A 16,561-nucleotide genomic window follows, 5' to 3' on the forward strand; every position below is an offset into this window, starting at 1 on the left:
CCGCCCAACCGGGCGTTAAACCCCGCCCCCTTTGTCCTCATTGGGCGGGTTCACGCCCACGATTGGGCGTTTTTTTTTCTTGCCGCGTGTGGTGGTGGTGGGGGGGGGGGAGAGGAGGGATTAAACAAAAAGCGCTTAATTGGTTTTAAAAAATTAATTGAAACCCGCTCAAAAGTTTTCTTTAATTAACATTACTATCATCACGATTACTTTCGCCCGCTCTTTGAAAAATCTTTTATTCTTTTAAAAAAAAAGGGGTTTCGAAAGCGCTCATCCAAAAACTGGCCGCTCCGCCGCCCAATTGGGGACAATCATGACAATTCTCACGATGTGGTCGACAAAGCGCCTCGTCGGAGACGTCTCAAAGACAACGCACAACATCGGGCCACTGGTGGGGTGGGGGCGCGAGTATTTGATTGGCTTTGGGCTACCGTAGGTTTGTCGCCCAAAGTCAACATCCGGCCAACTCCACCACAGCTCAAAGCCCTCGACAGCGACGGAGGCCGCCGGGCAGATGACCGCCGGAGGCGCGCTCCAAGAGGGAAGGTCTCCCAACCCCAGAGGCCCCCTCGGGTGAGATCTGAAAACGGGCGAGGGAGGAGGGATTGGTCACTCAAGAGCCCAACCGTCTAGATTGGGACTCAACCAGGCTGGATCTGAACCCGGGCCGCGGGGACCGCCGAGCGATATCAGGTTGCGTCCGCGACGCAACGCACAGTCATCAGCATGTCCCGTTATCAGAAATTCGACTCAGCTTTATTTTTTAACGATTTAAATACAGGCAAAAATACTGTATTCAGTGCATGAAACAAACTGGGGATGGGCATAGCGACACCACAAATGGCCAGTGGTCAATCCGTGACTTGACGGAAACAGAATGGGTCGAAGGTAGGAGTGCAACAAGCATTTCCTCGTTTAAAAGGACCCTTACACGTCTAACCATTCTTAAATCAACTCTGAATGAAGTTGCAACAGCTTCAAAGATGGCATCGCGCTGATGGTGTTAAGCTTCAAACCAGGAGAAAACACCTGAAACCGTGGCCGCTCAACAAAAAAAAAGTCATCATCAAATCACTCAACCTGTAATCAGTAAAATTATAAACTAGCCAATATTATGCCCGGATTCCATTATATTCAAATATTTAATTTCAAATCTTGGGAGCCTTTTTTTTTTAAACAGATAAATTCTGAATGATGCTTTCCCATAACGTTAGTGTGAAATGGCCCAACCAGCGAGAGCACAAAATCCAATCAATCTGCAAAAAAGATCTTTTTCCTGAAATAACTATTTGAGAATTATTGGCAATAAGATGTATGCAATTTTTTTCAACACAAAAATAAAGACAATTCCTCCCATCCACAATGAGTTGGGCGGAATACCACTAACACACAACGGGACATTTCTGAATATAGTTCAGATATCCAGACAGACCAGATACAAATACAAACTTGTTTGGATAATTGCAGGTTGGTAATGTTTTGTCTTAAGGGCAATTAAGATTCAAGACAACACACAGAGGTGGGGGTGGTGGAAAAATTTAACGGCATCGTTTCCACTTTGGTTTAAAACGCAAGTTATAAAAGCCCCTTGAATTAAACCAGACCAAATGCAATTTCAAAAACAAAAGCAGCCCATACATCAGGCAAATATGTACGATGCCAGAAACTGGCAGAAATAGCACCAATGCTGCATCCATTCCCTTTTCAATCGGGGAGGTGGGCAGTAAATCAAAAGGGTAATATCACATTGGTCAACTTGTGCAGTCTGGACAGCCACCCACACCACTAGATCTTTTGAGGCTTTGCTAGAACTGTTAAGCATTGCAAGCAATAACCCAAAAGCACAAGTAAGCAGAATTAGCAGCTCAGACCCCAGAAATCCCATCGTGTCGAACAGATTCTGAAATTTGCAAGAGCTTGGGGGGGGGGGGGGGATAGTAGGTCTGTGAAGAAACATAAAGCCAATGCAGTAACTATACAACATGTTAGTAACTACCTCGAAAATGTGCACAAAATATACGAACATTCAGGCCTCTAGCTGTGCAGTATATTTAGATGGAAGATCATTTTTGCTGAAGCCCAAGCTACCACTTCGGACTCTTTAATATATCACCTTACCATCCCATGCAGCTGAAAGGCGAGGAGACCTAACTGCTTCCACTACTACTTTCAAAACAATTCTCGGCGAAAATCTAGTGGTTCCATAGCAAATTGGTAAGACCAACTGTAGTGCTCATTAAAGTTGGAATAAAGATCCATGCTTCCAGCTGCAGACTTTCAGTCTGGCTTTCCTACGTGTGTTAAGTTGGGAGAACCATCAAAGTAATGGAGGAACTTTACCCCGTAAGTGGATTGTGTGTTTGGAAAGGGCCGAATGGATCTCGCTTGCTCAGCAGGGGTGCCTGAGCTAAATGCTGATGGGTCTGGTCTGCTACACCGCCCCCCCCCCCCCCCCCATGAAAACAACTTGCATAACTTAAAAATATTTTGTCAGTACTTGTAAATGTGTCATAAGTTAAATATTTACAATTTTGTTAAAATTGTTCACTCGCACCCCAGCTCAATCCGTTTGATATTTGAATAGGAATAGGCAAAGTGAATAATTAATTGTGCGTAGAAAGAACTCAAAGCAACGTTTCTTGTGCACACATTCCTCGATGCAATTTCGAAGATTAGTCAAAGGGACTGAAGACATTCAACCCGAATCAGAGCTTTCAGAACATGGTACCTTAAACACTTACCCAAACTGCCACCAAAGAAATCTGACATACTTTGAGGGAGGGGGAGAAACGGGACAGTTAGAATGCAAATATACCACTCTATAAATCTATGCAGTCACCGATGCAGGCCGAACAGGTCAGCTGAGAGAATATAGTGAAGCAAGTATTTCTGGAAACCACCAGGTCCATGGGACAGAACAGCACCATGCACGTCAACCCAGTCAAGACCTTATAAGAAACAAGTGCTCTACAAAAGATGTGTCTTGTTAAAGATAGTTCTTATCGTTCATCCGATACAACAAAAGTTGGCCATATCCAAACTTACTTATCTGCCTCGCACAACTCCTAAATTAGGTACGGTGAAAACATTAGATACAAATGGGTTTAAGTGTTCTAAATGACTGAAAATACTGATTTGAAGATTCACCATGTTCTTACACGTGCTGCATTAAATGCAAACCTCTGAGTTGAGGCGAATATGTTCGAAGTTGGTTACAAGTATGAAGCCACAAGACTTAAGAAATTTACAAGCCCAAAAAGTTGTCACAATAATCTAACAATCAGATTGCTTTCCCTGTCCAAGGCCAATCATTTTTTCTTTTACAAAATGGATAAGATCCAGAGACGTGGTGTTAGTGTAATCCCCGGTACGCACAGTAGGGTGGGCCTTTTTTGTCTATAATCACATTAGCAGCAAGCCAGTGCAGAGTTACACTTTGCTACCGGAGCAATTTTAGGTAACTCTGCCAGCTACACATTATTACCGAACTTCAAATAGAACAGATCAGATTTTACAACTTAAAAAACTGTACATAAGATTTTGTTCAAATACATATTAACATATAAATATAGACAGAAGCTTCTGGCTAGGAGCTCCTATAGTCTTTTGTTAACAATCGTAGGAAGGAAAGCCCCAGTCTCCTCTCTTCACAGAGACCTTTATCAAGTCCTCTCTGTAATTTTCCTCAGTGCTCGGGGAACTTAACGTCCAGTCTGAATTGTGCAAAACCAAAACTGACGCAGCTGTCGATTCATGGCGAAAGCATGCGGGGCAAAGGGCGAGAAGGAGGGGGTCATCGTTCAGGCTCAAGGTCCTGCTGCAGGGGACGTCTCTTTTCGCGGCAATGCTTCTTGTGAGCAGGCCAATCCTTCTGCTGACACTGGGAGCCACAGTATCTGGCCACTTGGCATCGCCCGCAAATGTTGAATTCACGTAACTGAAATGTTATCAAAAACGGGGTCAGTGAAAATATACAAAGTACTGGAAATGGAATTTTAAAAAATGGTTGAATCAAGACTAAGCATACATTTAGCCTGATATAATATAGCCAACTTAGCAACAAGCCTCTACTGGAATGTGCTCCAACTCCTCAAATGTTGTTCTCAATAGTGAAGCTAGTACCAGAACATCCACGCTGAGAGTAGTGGGATAATGGTTGTTCAAACAAAAAACCTCAGAACAGACATGATCAAACTAGCCAGTAATCAAAAGGCAATCTAATGCCATAGCATTAAGGGGGGAATTCAGACTAGTACATTCAAGGCATTAAATAGCATGAACCTTCAACATGTGGTGTTGAAGTGACTCCCAATACGCATTTGCAAACATTGTAAATTGTTCGCGATGGCCAACTGTGTAAACAGCAAACACACCTTGAATCGATTACTCTCACTACCAATGCTGAGCGCCTGCATGTGCACATGTACCTGTTTCTCCATCATTGTGCACGGTGGGTAATGACATTCATAGTACGTGCACGAGTCCTCTTCATCCTCCACGATATCACCGTTAGCATTGTAGTAACGGGTCAGGTTCAGGTCAGGAAACTGCTCCTCAATGGGATCTGCAGGCACCTGCTGAATAGCCAGCCAATAAAGACTCTGCTCCCTATGAAAAAGAGAAGTAAGTGGTTAGCACTGAAACTGGATATACATGGAAACTAGTCAGTGCTGATTAGCAAAAAAAAAAGGCTTCAGACCACATACCCAATTTATATCAACAGCTAAAAACCCCCAATTACTTATAACTGAGCTATAGGTAATTACCTTAATTTGCTGGAAATCTCCTCTGCCTTTGGCCTCCAACCTATTGAGACGAGGTTGAGGTTATCCAATCTGTTGTCCACGGTCACTGCATTGATGTGAACTACCTGAAATCCTGGAGCAATTCCGCCTCGATGTCTCTCCCTGCATTAAAAAGAAAGCCATCAGCACTAAGCATACCATTAGATGGTGATAATGACTCAGGAATGCTTTCAATAACATACTCATTAAATTAACCCACTCAACAAATGATCCTATTTGATCGAAGTGTTTTCCTAGAATCTAAACAGCAGAGCCTCGAAGCTGATCAATCTGCCTTTGATTCAAACTCAAGTCCCAGACATGAAAGTATCTCTCAATACATCAGTCATTTACAATTTGACTCAGTTGGCAAGGCTCTCACACACAGGTCTGAAAGTTATGGTTTCAAACACATCAGGATGTTTGAATCAAGGTTGACAACTCACACGCAGTGCTGGGGGATCTTTCCATTGTTGGTAGTGGCATCTTTTGGATAAGATGTTAAGGAGAAGGTGTCTGCCTGAACCGTCTCCAGGCCAACAATCCTCTAGGTAAATTGGTCATTTACTCCTGGGTGGTTGGACCTGCTAAGTGCCAACTGACTACAATGTTTGCTTACAAAGTCACTACACTTGACTACAATTTCCTGTAAAGTACTTTGAGATGTTTCAACACTAATGGTACTTCTTATCATAATAAGACTCATTATTATCTAATACACAATTCCTGCAAAGATTATGTTAAAGGGATCAAAAGCTTCAAAACCCTGAAATACCAAATGGGCCCGTGTTCAATTTTTCAGATACTCACCAGAGCAGTTCATGCAGAGGACGCCCTGGACCTCTCCTTTTGCTGATATCAAATGCATAAGCAAATATCTTAGCACCATTCCCGTCAGCATCTATTTCCATACGAGCCTGAAATGGAGAAAGACACCAAGATATTAAACACCACACAACAGACGAATGGAAGACAATCCACAAATAAGCAATCTCATGACGTCGGGTTCCTTCAACTGTAATTTCATTTGCTTTACTGTGTTTCACCCCTGTCATTCCTTCTCCTACATATGTGCTCAGGCTCCATTTCACAATGTTTTGTTTAAAAATAGTGCAATAACTGTTGCTTTTAAAGTGTAAGAACATTATTGCAGGATCAAACCGTAATCATCAGCGGCCAATTAGAATTTTTGGCCTGGTGGAACCACAAAATATCATCTTACTTTGTAAAATATAAAGGATGGCTGAATGGAACACTCAACCTAGTGTTGTGCATTTGACTTTTTAAAACTTCTTATTGGCCATTTTAAGAAGAACGTCTTCTAGGATTCCTTTCAAGACACAGCAGGAACCGTAATCTTCTACAGAAGCAAGTGTTAATTCTTTCTTACCTCAAAAGTGTAGTTCTCCACGAGAGGGATATCCTGCTCATCGATCAGCGTGTACTTTGTCTGGAAATAACAGAAAAGCAGAATTGCTGTTAAAGGTTCCACCTGCATCTTCAACACTCCATATGTCCCCAAGGAGTTGGACAGCTTCCATTACCAATATACAAACTGGTTTACAACCTAACTGAGCAGAAAGGAACTGAACAAAGCAAGAGAAATGGATGCACTAAAATAATCAGGTAACACTTTACAATTTCACCCAGATTTATAGCAAGAGCACAAAGATTAACACTGAATAATAATCACGTCATTGAGATGTCTCAGTTATTCACAGAATACACTGTAAAGTAAATTGACTGTATATTTTGTGGGCAAATTTGTAGCCTGCAACGGGTGTTCTATGTATCACTGGATCTTTGTGCAAAGCATACTGAACTTCAATTCAACAGCTGTACAGCTGTCTCTGATGGACACTATATTTTATTACAATAAAGTCTATACCTCCCTCTGACTCCCTCTCTATTCAGACCAAGTCCCACTTTAAAATCAACCTCTTCGTACATGCCTAGGTCCAGTTCCCCCACTCAGTATTCCAAGCTCGTCTTTGAAAAGCGCTCCTAGGTACCCAAAGCAAAGGCGCTTTGTAAGTGCAAATTATTTAAATGAACCTGTAATGTCAGGGACAAACCTAGCCAGCAAATATAGTCAGCATCTATACTTCAAATAGATGGACTGTGGTCAAATGATCAAACACTACTCATTTAATTTTGCCGCATTTAATGTTTGAAGTTGGAAGTTTGATAGGCTTTCAGCAGTGTAGCTACAACACTCAGATTTCAGCCACCCATTCACCATGAGGGTGGAAAACTGATCAACTGAAGGTGCTCTTATGCCACACCGGCCAAGGAAACTTCTTCAGCACTCCAACTCCACGGAACAGGAAACCCTTTACGGTCTCTTTGGGAGCAACAGCAGAGTTGAGTTTTGTTCCCGCTGTCAAAAAAAAAGCAGAGATATACCACATGTGCAGCAGGCACTGAAGATTTGAAAAGTATTATGCACCAAAGTAAAGCAAAACAGATATTTCTAACAAATTGCACTTTGATTAAAATCTAATTTCTGGTGGAAAGCATCGTGGCACAATCCTCTTTCACAAAGACAGTTGCAATCGGGCCATGTCATCAGGCATCACTTTTACAGCTTCAGATACACATAGCAGAATGGCATAGCGCTACTTTCCTGTATTGCAAGAATAAACACCAGTCAATATCCCACTGTGCAGTCCAAAATCCCACTATTAACTTTTACAACCAGTCACGCCATGCAAAAGCTAAACAGCTCTATCCTGTTGTTGAAGTGCTTTAAGATGGTGGAACTCAAGTCTACAACCAGATTGAGAGGTGTATGTATGTTACTATTTAAAAAGCAGATGACTAAACCGTAAAGGCATTCAAAAGTCATCTTGCTGCTTTGCAATACCGCCAGATTCGTACCTATGCAATTGACTCACCAGATTAAATTCTCACCAATTACGATATGGTTCATTTGCTTGCAGACGTTCATTGCAAGTGGTTTTGAAATGCATATCGGAATGTAAACAGTTACCCGCCACAGGTGGCCCCAGCTGGCTCAATGCAGTCATTTCAATGTTCTGCAGAAGATATTTAGTGCTGCAGCCAATGTACATCAATGAGCAGTTTTATTAAAAAAAGGAGGTCCTTGAAAAGATGCTGCCTCGACCCTCAGGCAGTGCAAAGGAGAGCAGCGAGGTCGATCCCCAGTGTTAAGAGGAAAGGGCACTGTGCAACAATTAGATAAGTTAGTGCTCTTCTGTCTTTCAAAAAAGGCCCAGAGGGGACCTTATCGAGGTACATAAGACTTTAAATGGGATTGAGAAAGTAAACTGAACAATATTCTCATATCGAGCAGGGCTACAGAATAAGGGCAGATTCAGAACAGCAAGGGGCAGTTACAGGCCAAACACCAGCAAGTATTTGTTGACCCAGAGGGTAATTTTCAACTGGAACATGTTACCAGGGAGGGTTATTTAGACCAAGATCTTGAACTCCTTTATAAAATAAGCTCGATTCATTGACGGAAGGACAGAAGAGTGGACATTCTTGAAGGATGACATCAAATGCCCCAAAGGGCCTTCTTCAGCTGAACTGATACACAGAACACAAACTGCGGAGCAATACCAACCAAGGCACTCAGTGTACTCTGTTCAGCAATGCCAAGCAGGGTTGATAGCTGATCTGCATGGATCAATGCTCCTACAGGACAAATAGCCAATACCAGGAAGTCTTCCGAAACTCCACAATGGCACCATTCTCCAGACAAGTAACTTTCAGGCAAGTAGCTTTCCTTGTTTGCAAAGCCCAATTTTGCAAAGCAGGCTTGCTCAACACCAACTGCCCAAGAAGTAACTGATAGGAACAGATAACTACACAGTTAAGCTCAGCGAGGAGCCTCGTTGACATTTTCAATGATGAGACTACGCCAGACTGCACAAAATACCAATGAAAACCCCACCTTCTTCACTACATCTCCTCAACTTAAGCCACTACACGGAAAGTGTTCCTATAAGGGCCTCAAGATGCTCTACAATCTCGGTCCAAAGCGCGTGTAGATTTGCTATGTGAACCATGCGAGATCTTGTAACACCATCTATCACCTGAGTCGCCACTTTCAGTCACCGAGGGAGTGTGCATGTGGGGCTGAGGGAGGGGGGTGTGTGGTGGGGAGCAGGACAGGATGGAATGGGGGGGTAGGGCAAGAGGGATAGCGTGGGGTGAGGGAGTCAGGAGGGAGGGTGCGGGGCAGATGTGGGGCTGGAGGCATGAGGGGACGGGGCGTGGGGAGAGCAAGGGTGTGCGGGGGAGGAGAAGGGGGGGTGGGTGCCTTGGGTGGGGAGAGGGAAGGAGTGTGGGGTGGGAAGAGAAGAAGGGAGGTATGTGGGGAGGGAGGAGTGTGTAGGGAGGAAGGAGTGTATGTGGGGAGTGTGTGTGTGGGGAGTGAGGGGGGGGTGCGTGGAGAGGAAGGAGTGTGTGTGTGGGGAGAGAGGGAGGGGGTATGGGGAGTGAGCGAGGGGTGTGTGGGAGGGTGTGTGTGTGGGGTAAGTGAGTGAGGGTGTGTGTGTGTGTGGGGAGTGAGGGTGTGTGTGTGGGAGTGAGTGAATGAGGAAAGGGGTGTGTGGGGAGTGAGTGAGTGAGGGTGTGTGTGGGAGTGAGTGAGGAAGGGGGTGTGTGTGGGGAGTGAGTGAGTGAGGGTGTGTGTGTGTGTGAGGAAGGGGGTGTGTGGGGAGTGAGTGAGGGGTTGTCTGTGGGGAGTGAGTGAGGAAGGGGGTGTGTGTGGGGAGTGAGTGAGTGAGGGTGTGTGTGTGAGTGAGGAAGGGGGTGTGTGGGGAGTGAGTGAGTGAGGGGTTGTCTGTGGGGAGTGAGTGAGGAAGGGGGTGTGTGTGTGGGGAGTGAGTGAGTGTGTGGGAGTGAGGAAGGGGGTGTGTGGGGAGTGAGGGAGGGGGTGTGTGGGGAGTGAGTGAGGGAGGGGTTGTCTGTGGGGAGTGAGGGAGGGTGTGTGTGTGTGGAGTGAGGGAGGGGGTGTGTGTGGAGTGAGGGAGGGGGTGTGTGGGGAGTGAGTGAGGGAGGGGGTGTGTGTGGGGAGTGAGTGAGGGAGTGTGTGGGGAGTGAGTGAGGGTGTGTGTGGGGAGTGAGTGAGTGAGGGAGAGAGTGTGTGTGGAGTGAGGGAGAGGGAGTGTGTGTGATGGGGGGGGGTGGTGTGCCTCTCGGTCGCCGCTCCCCAGGCCGCCCGCCCGCCCTCCCGCCACATGGCTTCCCTCTCCTTCACCCGCCCACCCGCCATGTGCCTCCTCCGCTCACTCACCGCCAGCCGCCACACGGAGCCGAGGGAGGCCCGGACCCCCCCCGCCGCCCCCGCCCGGGCCTGGATTCCCCGCCCCTCCCCCCCGGGGCCCAGCGAGACTCCCTCCCTCGCGCCCTTCAACCCCAGGCCGCGGCCTCGTGTCGTGTCGCGGCCCCTGTGACGGTTGCTCGGCCCGCGGGCCGAACCCTCTCGGGACAGACACACTCGGCCGTCAGAGGCCCCCGACTCGCGCTCTCTCTCTCTCTCTCTCTCTCCCTTTCTCTTTTTTTCTCTCCCTCTCACACACTCCCTCCCTCTCCCCCTCCTCCCCTCCCCCCCCCCGGTGCCGGGCCTCAGTTCGCTCGCGCGCTTTTTCTCTCACACACATTCCCTCCATCCCTCCCTCCCTCCCTCCCCGGTATTGGGCCTCAGCTCTCTCTCTCTCTCCGCTTTCTCTCTCACACACACACACCCTCCCTCTCTCTCTCTCTCCGCCTCCCTCCCTCCGTCCGTCCCCGGTACCGGGCCTCAGTTTAGCTCTCCCGCCGCCTCCCTCCCTCCCTCCCTCCCTCCTCCTCCTCCTCCTTCTCCTCCGTTACCCGGACGCCGGGGGCCTCAGTTCAACTCGCGCGCTCTCTCTCTCACACACACACCCCCCCACCGCCGACCACCCGCCCGCCCGCCGCCGGTACCGGGCCTCAGCCCGCGCGCTCTCTCTCTCTCTCTCTCACACACACCCACCCTCCCTCCCTCTCACCTTCCCGGCCGCTCTCCCGAGCCGCACGATGCCGAGCTTGAAGTCCGACATTGCTCCGGCCTCCAGCCCACAGCCACAGACACTCACACGCGCGCAGCCACACGCGCACACACACACACACACACCAGCACCAGCGGCGCCGCCACCACCACCACCACTTCCGGAGGGAAGGGCCCGCCCACCCCGGCGGCCGCCGCCTCCTCCTCCTCCCCTTCCTGCGCCGCGCCGCGCGTGCGCGCGCGCCGGGCCCCGGGCAGCCAATCACGGCCCGCGTACGTCCGGTCACGCGGGGCAACGGTTACCAGGGTGACGTCAGTTTCGCGGGAAGCTGCCCACGTGGGCGGCTGATTCTATCCAGAGAGGGGGCGGGGGGGGGGGGGGCGTCATTTCCATGGTTCTCCGGGATGGCTCTCACCCTCGTGCGGGAGGGCAGGTTATGTTGTGTGTGTGAGAGTGTGTGTGTGTGTGTGTGTGTATGTATGTGTGAGTGTGTGTGTATGTGTGAGTGTGTGTGTGTGTGTATGTGTGTGTGTGTATGTGTGTGTGTATGTGTGTGTGTATGTATGTGTGTGTGTATGTGTGTGTGTATGTGTGTATGTATGTGTGTGTGTATGTGTGTATGTATGTGTGTGTGTGTATGTGTGTGTGTGTGTGTGAGTGGTCAATGGCCAGACCTTGGGTCACCTACAGTAACACTGAGAGGGCCTCACACACTTCTATCCCCAGATCCACAGAGGTCTTCCAACTCATCCGGGGTGGGGTCCGAGACGGATCGTGCGCCCGCAGAGAGACCAAGCGCAAAACCCCGGAAAAAGGGCGGTGGGTGGGTGGGTGGGGGGGAAAGGGGTGTGTAGGGGCCCGAGGCTGTGTCCGGCTGCTCCGCCAACAAACGCCCGCCGCCCGGTGCTAAGAAGGGTGGGTCTGGCCGAACTGCCTCGGAACGCCCCACACGGCTGGAGCCGGACCGCCTGATCCTCCGTGGAGAAATTCCTGACCAGCCTCATCCCAGACCCCGGAGCGCTGACCGAGCGGTCGGTCCGCGCGGCAGGCGGTCGAAACGGTTTCGAAAGGGGGAGAGGGCAGAACCCGATCGGGAGGTACCCTGCGGCGAAGGCCGGCCGCATCTTGGCAAGACGTCTCGTCACCGGCCAACAACCATTGAGACATGGCCTGGCTGGCGATAAAAGGGGCTCAACCCCCCCACTCGGGGCATTCACGCAGGGTCGAGGTCTGGGCCGGTCAGCACGTTGCCCTCGGGCCGACTGCAGAGGCCCAGGAGACCGTGGACCAGCTCTTCCTGGAGTGTTGGTACCCGAAGGCGGTTTGGAAAAAGATGGAATGGATTCTCTCGCGGTTCGTCCCTGGGGACCGGCTGTCACGGCGCTCGGTGCTGTACGTCCTGTTCTCGGGCTCTCGCAGAGAGTGCCTGGAGGATCATTACCTCTGTAAAGGAGGCCCTTTGGCTCCCAAAACCAGGTGTTCTTCTGGCAGAACGAGGGACGCTCAGCCTCGCGAGGGCTAGGATCAGGGACTATATACTGAGGGACAAGCTGAAGTTCGGCTCAACAATGGCAAAGGCCAAATGGGTCCTGACCTCCAGCAGGAACTGCTCCGGCACAAACCGCTCAGGGCGCACCCACCGGGAGACTCCCGACTGTGTTGGCCTCGAGCGTCCCCCCAAAAACGTGCACAACCTACGTGCGGGGAAGGAATGTACCGTAAACAACGGAATGTTTTTTGTATCGGCAGAAAAGGGAACAATTGTAACAGAAGATGTTGTGTTTGTTTCGGTTTTCTGCTGTACTAAGTGTATTTATGAATAAATACATATTTTTTTTAAAAAATTGATTTTTTGGTGGGTGTTTTTCTTTGCCCCCTTTAAATGATACCTTCAAAGGCAAGAGTTTTATTTTTATAACCACTCTAAATTGTATTAGTATCTGTGCACAATTGACTGCCATGTTTCGCCCACAAAATGGAATTCACTTTACAGTATATTCTATGAAGCACTTTGAGACGTCTCGAAGATGTGACTATACCAAACGCAGGGATTATTACTATTTAAACGAGAGTAACAATAAAAGCAGTAATATCAATCATAAGTACTTACCCAAGGATAGTTTATGGTCTTGGTCTCTTTAATAAGAAGTATTGCTTTTATTAAATACTTATAGCATTCTCAGAGAATCCTAAATCTCATTCTTCAACTACAATGCTTTTTTGGAGGGGAAGTGATTATATCAGCGAAATGGATTGCCTTCAGTACATCCACCTTACAATATTAGTGGGTTGAATTGAATTGGTCAGTTTTTTTAGTGTATTTTCTGTAGGGTGCAGAAAAACTTACTGAAAAATGTGGTGACGTTGTATTCTGTAGTCGAACATAATGCATAATGTTATGAAAAAAATTAGATAGGGGCTTGTGGAAATGACTAAAATATTGTGCTTCGTTCAATGGCAAGGTCTTAAAGGTATAGCTTGCACGATTCAAATTCAACATAGTAATAATCAGATGAATTTATTAGTTCTTTTAACTGGTGCTCTAGGACTAAGCAACAGAACACTTCTATCAGATTGTTGGTATTCAAACCAGAAGTCTGAAGACTGATCCTATCACAATGTCACCATCGTATCTCGTCTCTACATGCAAACGTATAGTGCATGCGGTTCCCTTAATTGGAAAATCTTTCTCAGAAAATTTCCTTGTCTTAAAAACATCCACCCAATACAGATCGGACAGACAAAGTGATCTTCTGAAGTGGAACTGTCCCTTTTCAGGAACAAAGTCATATATCATCAGTATATTGTTGCATTTCTTTCTGCTATCCTGTCCAGCCTCTTTCGGAAGACTGGACCTTTGCTAAATAAGCAAATTACATGTAGCTGCGGACAGAGTAAATAAAGACCAGTGGAACTAATACAATTTGAGCACAAATACTGTCTTAAAAGGTATTAACCACAGACTACAGACATCCAGCGATTTATTGACCTTTTCACACCCAATACTTCATATCTGTGACATCAACCCTTCACATTTGTGACACTAACAGTGCAGAGTATTTGGGCCATGTTGGGCCATCAATTTTATGTCATGTCACTTGATTTGAGCAGCATGGTTTAAATGAACTTTCGTGCGGTAAGGCTGAACTCATTGGCCTTTTCTCCATTGAAATTCCACCGAACATTTAAAAATGTCCTGCAGTTAGATTTAGTGCTGGGGTTAAATAGCCCAAAGTTGCCGAGCGCCCTGTCTCCTGAAACTGAGTTCTGTACTTTGAGAAGCCAAATAAAAACACCCCTGATTTGTGCATTGAATAAAGTGCTGCAGGAGAGAGAGCAAGAGAGGCAGAGGTGTCGAAAATAGTGTTTGATGCTTATTCAAAGTTAAATTACAGAAGAACTGGGAGGACACCGACTCAGAATCAGGTTTGCCTTTGTTTAAGCACAGTCAGGCTGACGGGGCAAGACTCTGTTAGTCGGTCTCAGTGCGTTTCTGTAAGTTTTATACCCATATCTTACTCTTTGCCATTGTGTAGGTTGGTCGTGAGTGCCAATGTGTGTCACCTCTCTTTCTCTGTGGAGTCTATTTTAATGTTTAAAGGAGGCGTTGCTAGAGGAGAATAGGTTTACAGTTCAATGAAAGTGGTATCAACAGCCCACATGAATCCTACACCAGGTCCTGGATCATGTGGGAAGGGTTGAGAGGAGTTAATGCTAAGAAAACTCACCCACAGCTGATTGATCGTGAAATATAATAATAATAATCTTTATTTAAAAAATAACAATTTGGTCACTCAATCCACAATCGTTTGTGGATCGCTGCTGTGCAAAACCGGCTGCTGCATTTTGCCCACAAAATACACAGTCAAGCCACTTTACTGTATATCCTGTGCCCTTTAAGCCATCTGAATGATGTGATAAGGTGTTATATCAAATGCAAGGATTCTTATAAGTTTTCTTCCTCCAAGACAGAACTCAGGAAAAGACGCCCTCCTGATTACCCTAAGAAATGCAATGAGCACACTCGTAAGGATGATGGACACAATGAACATTAACTCTCTGACTCCTGAACAGAGGCGCTTATACCATTTGGGTCGGTTTGCGATGTGTTCTAACGAATTACCTGAGCTTTCACCTATTGCTTCAATGCGTATCCGGCTCGCAGATTCTTCACCAAGGTAAGACGCAGAAATTAGCTGCACTTAAGTGGGATCATCAGTTCGTTGGGTTTAATGTATCTCAAATGAATTCTCCAAGTATCAGCTTGGCTCAGTTGATAGCCACTTATCACTTCGGAGTCGGAAGGTTGTTGGTTTAAGTCAGGTTTAGTATTTTTTATTGCTATAGCTGTTGGGTAATCATTGTTTGCATAGGATCAAATGGAATTGACAGATGTTATAGAGACAGCAAAAAAAAAAAGTCTTTACGTAGTTTGGTGGTACTGTTTACAAGCAAGATTATTTTATTTGAGAAATGACCGTGGGCCACATAACCAATATTTTTGTGTTTCTCTTCCAGAAACATAACATAACATTTACAGGTTATAGAGGGAGCGGGTGGACCAGATGAAATGGAGGGAGGGAGGGAGGGAGATGAAATTGATGGCTGGTTAGACTACCCTGATGTACCCGGTGATTCTCCCATCACAATACTATTAAATGAGTAAATTCCGTTAATCTCATTTTAGATAAAGGCAAAACTTGAATTGAAGTTGAATGTTAGTTCTTCTGGTTGGTTTTAGGATGGCGCTCAGAAACAATTGGTTCAGCCAGGTCCCCCCAGAGGAAAAACAAAACAAATATATCAGTAAGTAAGACTTGACCTCAAAAAAATGGTTTGGGCATCTTGGTCAAGAAGATGAAATGAAGGATTCCGAGGAAGTCCAAAAATTCAGGCCAATGACGAGAAACCTGGTCAAAGGCAAGAATCCATCCCCAGAGAAACAGCGGCTATAGAGCCACTGAGGTACTTAAGGAAAATAGGATTAAGAAAAGGTTACTCTGCCCAATAAGATTGCTTTTTCTTATCTATTCATGAACTCTATTCTATTCACCTAATCTCACAAGGTTCTGGATAAATACTCCATGATCTCCAAAGGTAATCGCGACAGGTTCCTGGTTATCTCTCCTCTCCCACTTCCTTTGGTCCAAGCAGTATGATAGTGGTTGCGTTTTAATTGAGTATTTGATGAGCTCCATCTATACTTACCTGCATGTGTTCTTGCATACAAATTCCACGTGTTTTACGTATGATCATTGAAGTACACGTGCACCATGTATGCACTTGTGTGCCAGGGCACACATGCTTTACAGTGTCACGTTTACAAATGTATCTTTACGAGTTTGTTTGCCCACAGCTCGTTGAATTGTTTTCTAGCTTATGCCGCAAACATTTCTATGCCTCGATACAATGTGGGCAATTTCCTTCCTGGTTATATGCCTAAAGCCAATACGTTCTTCGAAGAGCAAAGCATTTGTAAGCGGCAGCGAAGGTAATGTAACACTTCAATGCATCTCAATGATGAAGGCATCCCTCTCACCTGTGCTGTCACCCGCACAGGATGGAATGAGGCAATGACTAGTCGGCCACCACTGAAAATAGACTTCGATAGCCCAGGACCAGAGACCTATCTTCTGACCAGCAACATACCTTGGATGACGAGTGCACCCGCTTTCTCCTTTGCGAGGAAAGTCCCCAACCAAGGTAAAAAGGACGAATGCTGAAATGCTCATGTCGCTCAAACCCACCAATAACACATCGCTGAGTTCAGGGAAA

The 16,561-nt window shown here is 46.6% G+C and overlaps 1 protein-coding gene across 2 annotated transcripts; it reads right to left on the bottom strand.

The window, feature by feature from the left end:
* Positions 1–737: 737 nt before the first annotated feature.
* Positions 738–10,909, bottom strand: zmynd19 (zinc finger, MYND-type containing 19). 2 transcript variants are annotated; one of them, XM_007900340.2, is made up of 6 exons: positions 7,024–7,219; positions 6,175–6,234; positions 5,595–5,701; positions 4,767–4,907; positions 4,428–4,608; positions 738–3,937 (listed from the first exon to the last, which is right to left on the bottom strand). In XM_007900340.2, exons 1-6 carry the CDS (start codon positions 7,024–7,026, stop codon positions 3,794–3,796), a joined length of 636 nt encoding a protein of 211 aa, XP_007898531.2. In that variant the 5' UTR covers positions 7,027–7,219; the 3' UTR covers positions 738–3,793.
* Between the last annotated feature and the right edge of the window lie 5,652 nt (positions 10,910–16,561).

This window comes from Callorhinchus milii, unplaced genomic scaffold (genome assembly GCF_018977255.1).
Source record: "Callorhinchus milii isolate IMCB2004 unplaced genomic scaffold, IMCB_Cmil_1.0 Scaffold8, whole genome shotgun sequence".
Classification (NCBI taxonomy): Eukaryota; Metazoa; Chordata; class Chondrichthyes; order Chimaeriformes; family Callorhinchidae; genus Callorhinchus; species Callorhinchus milii.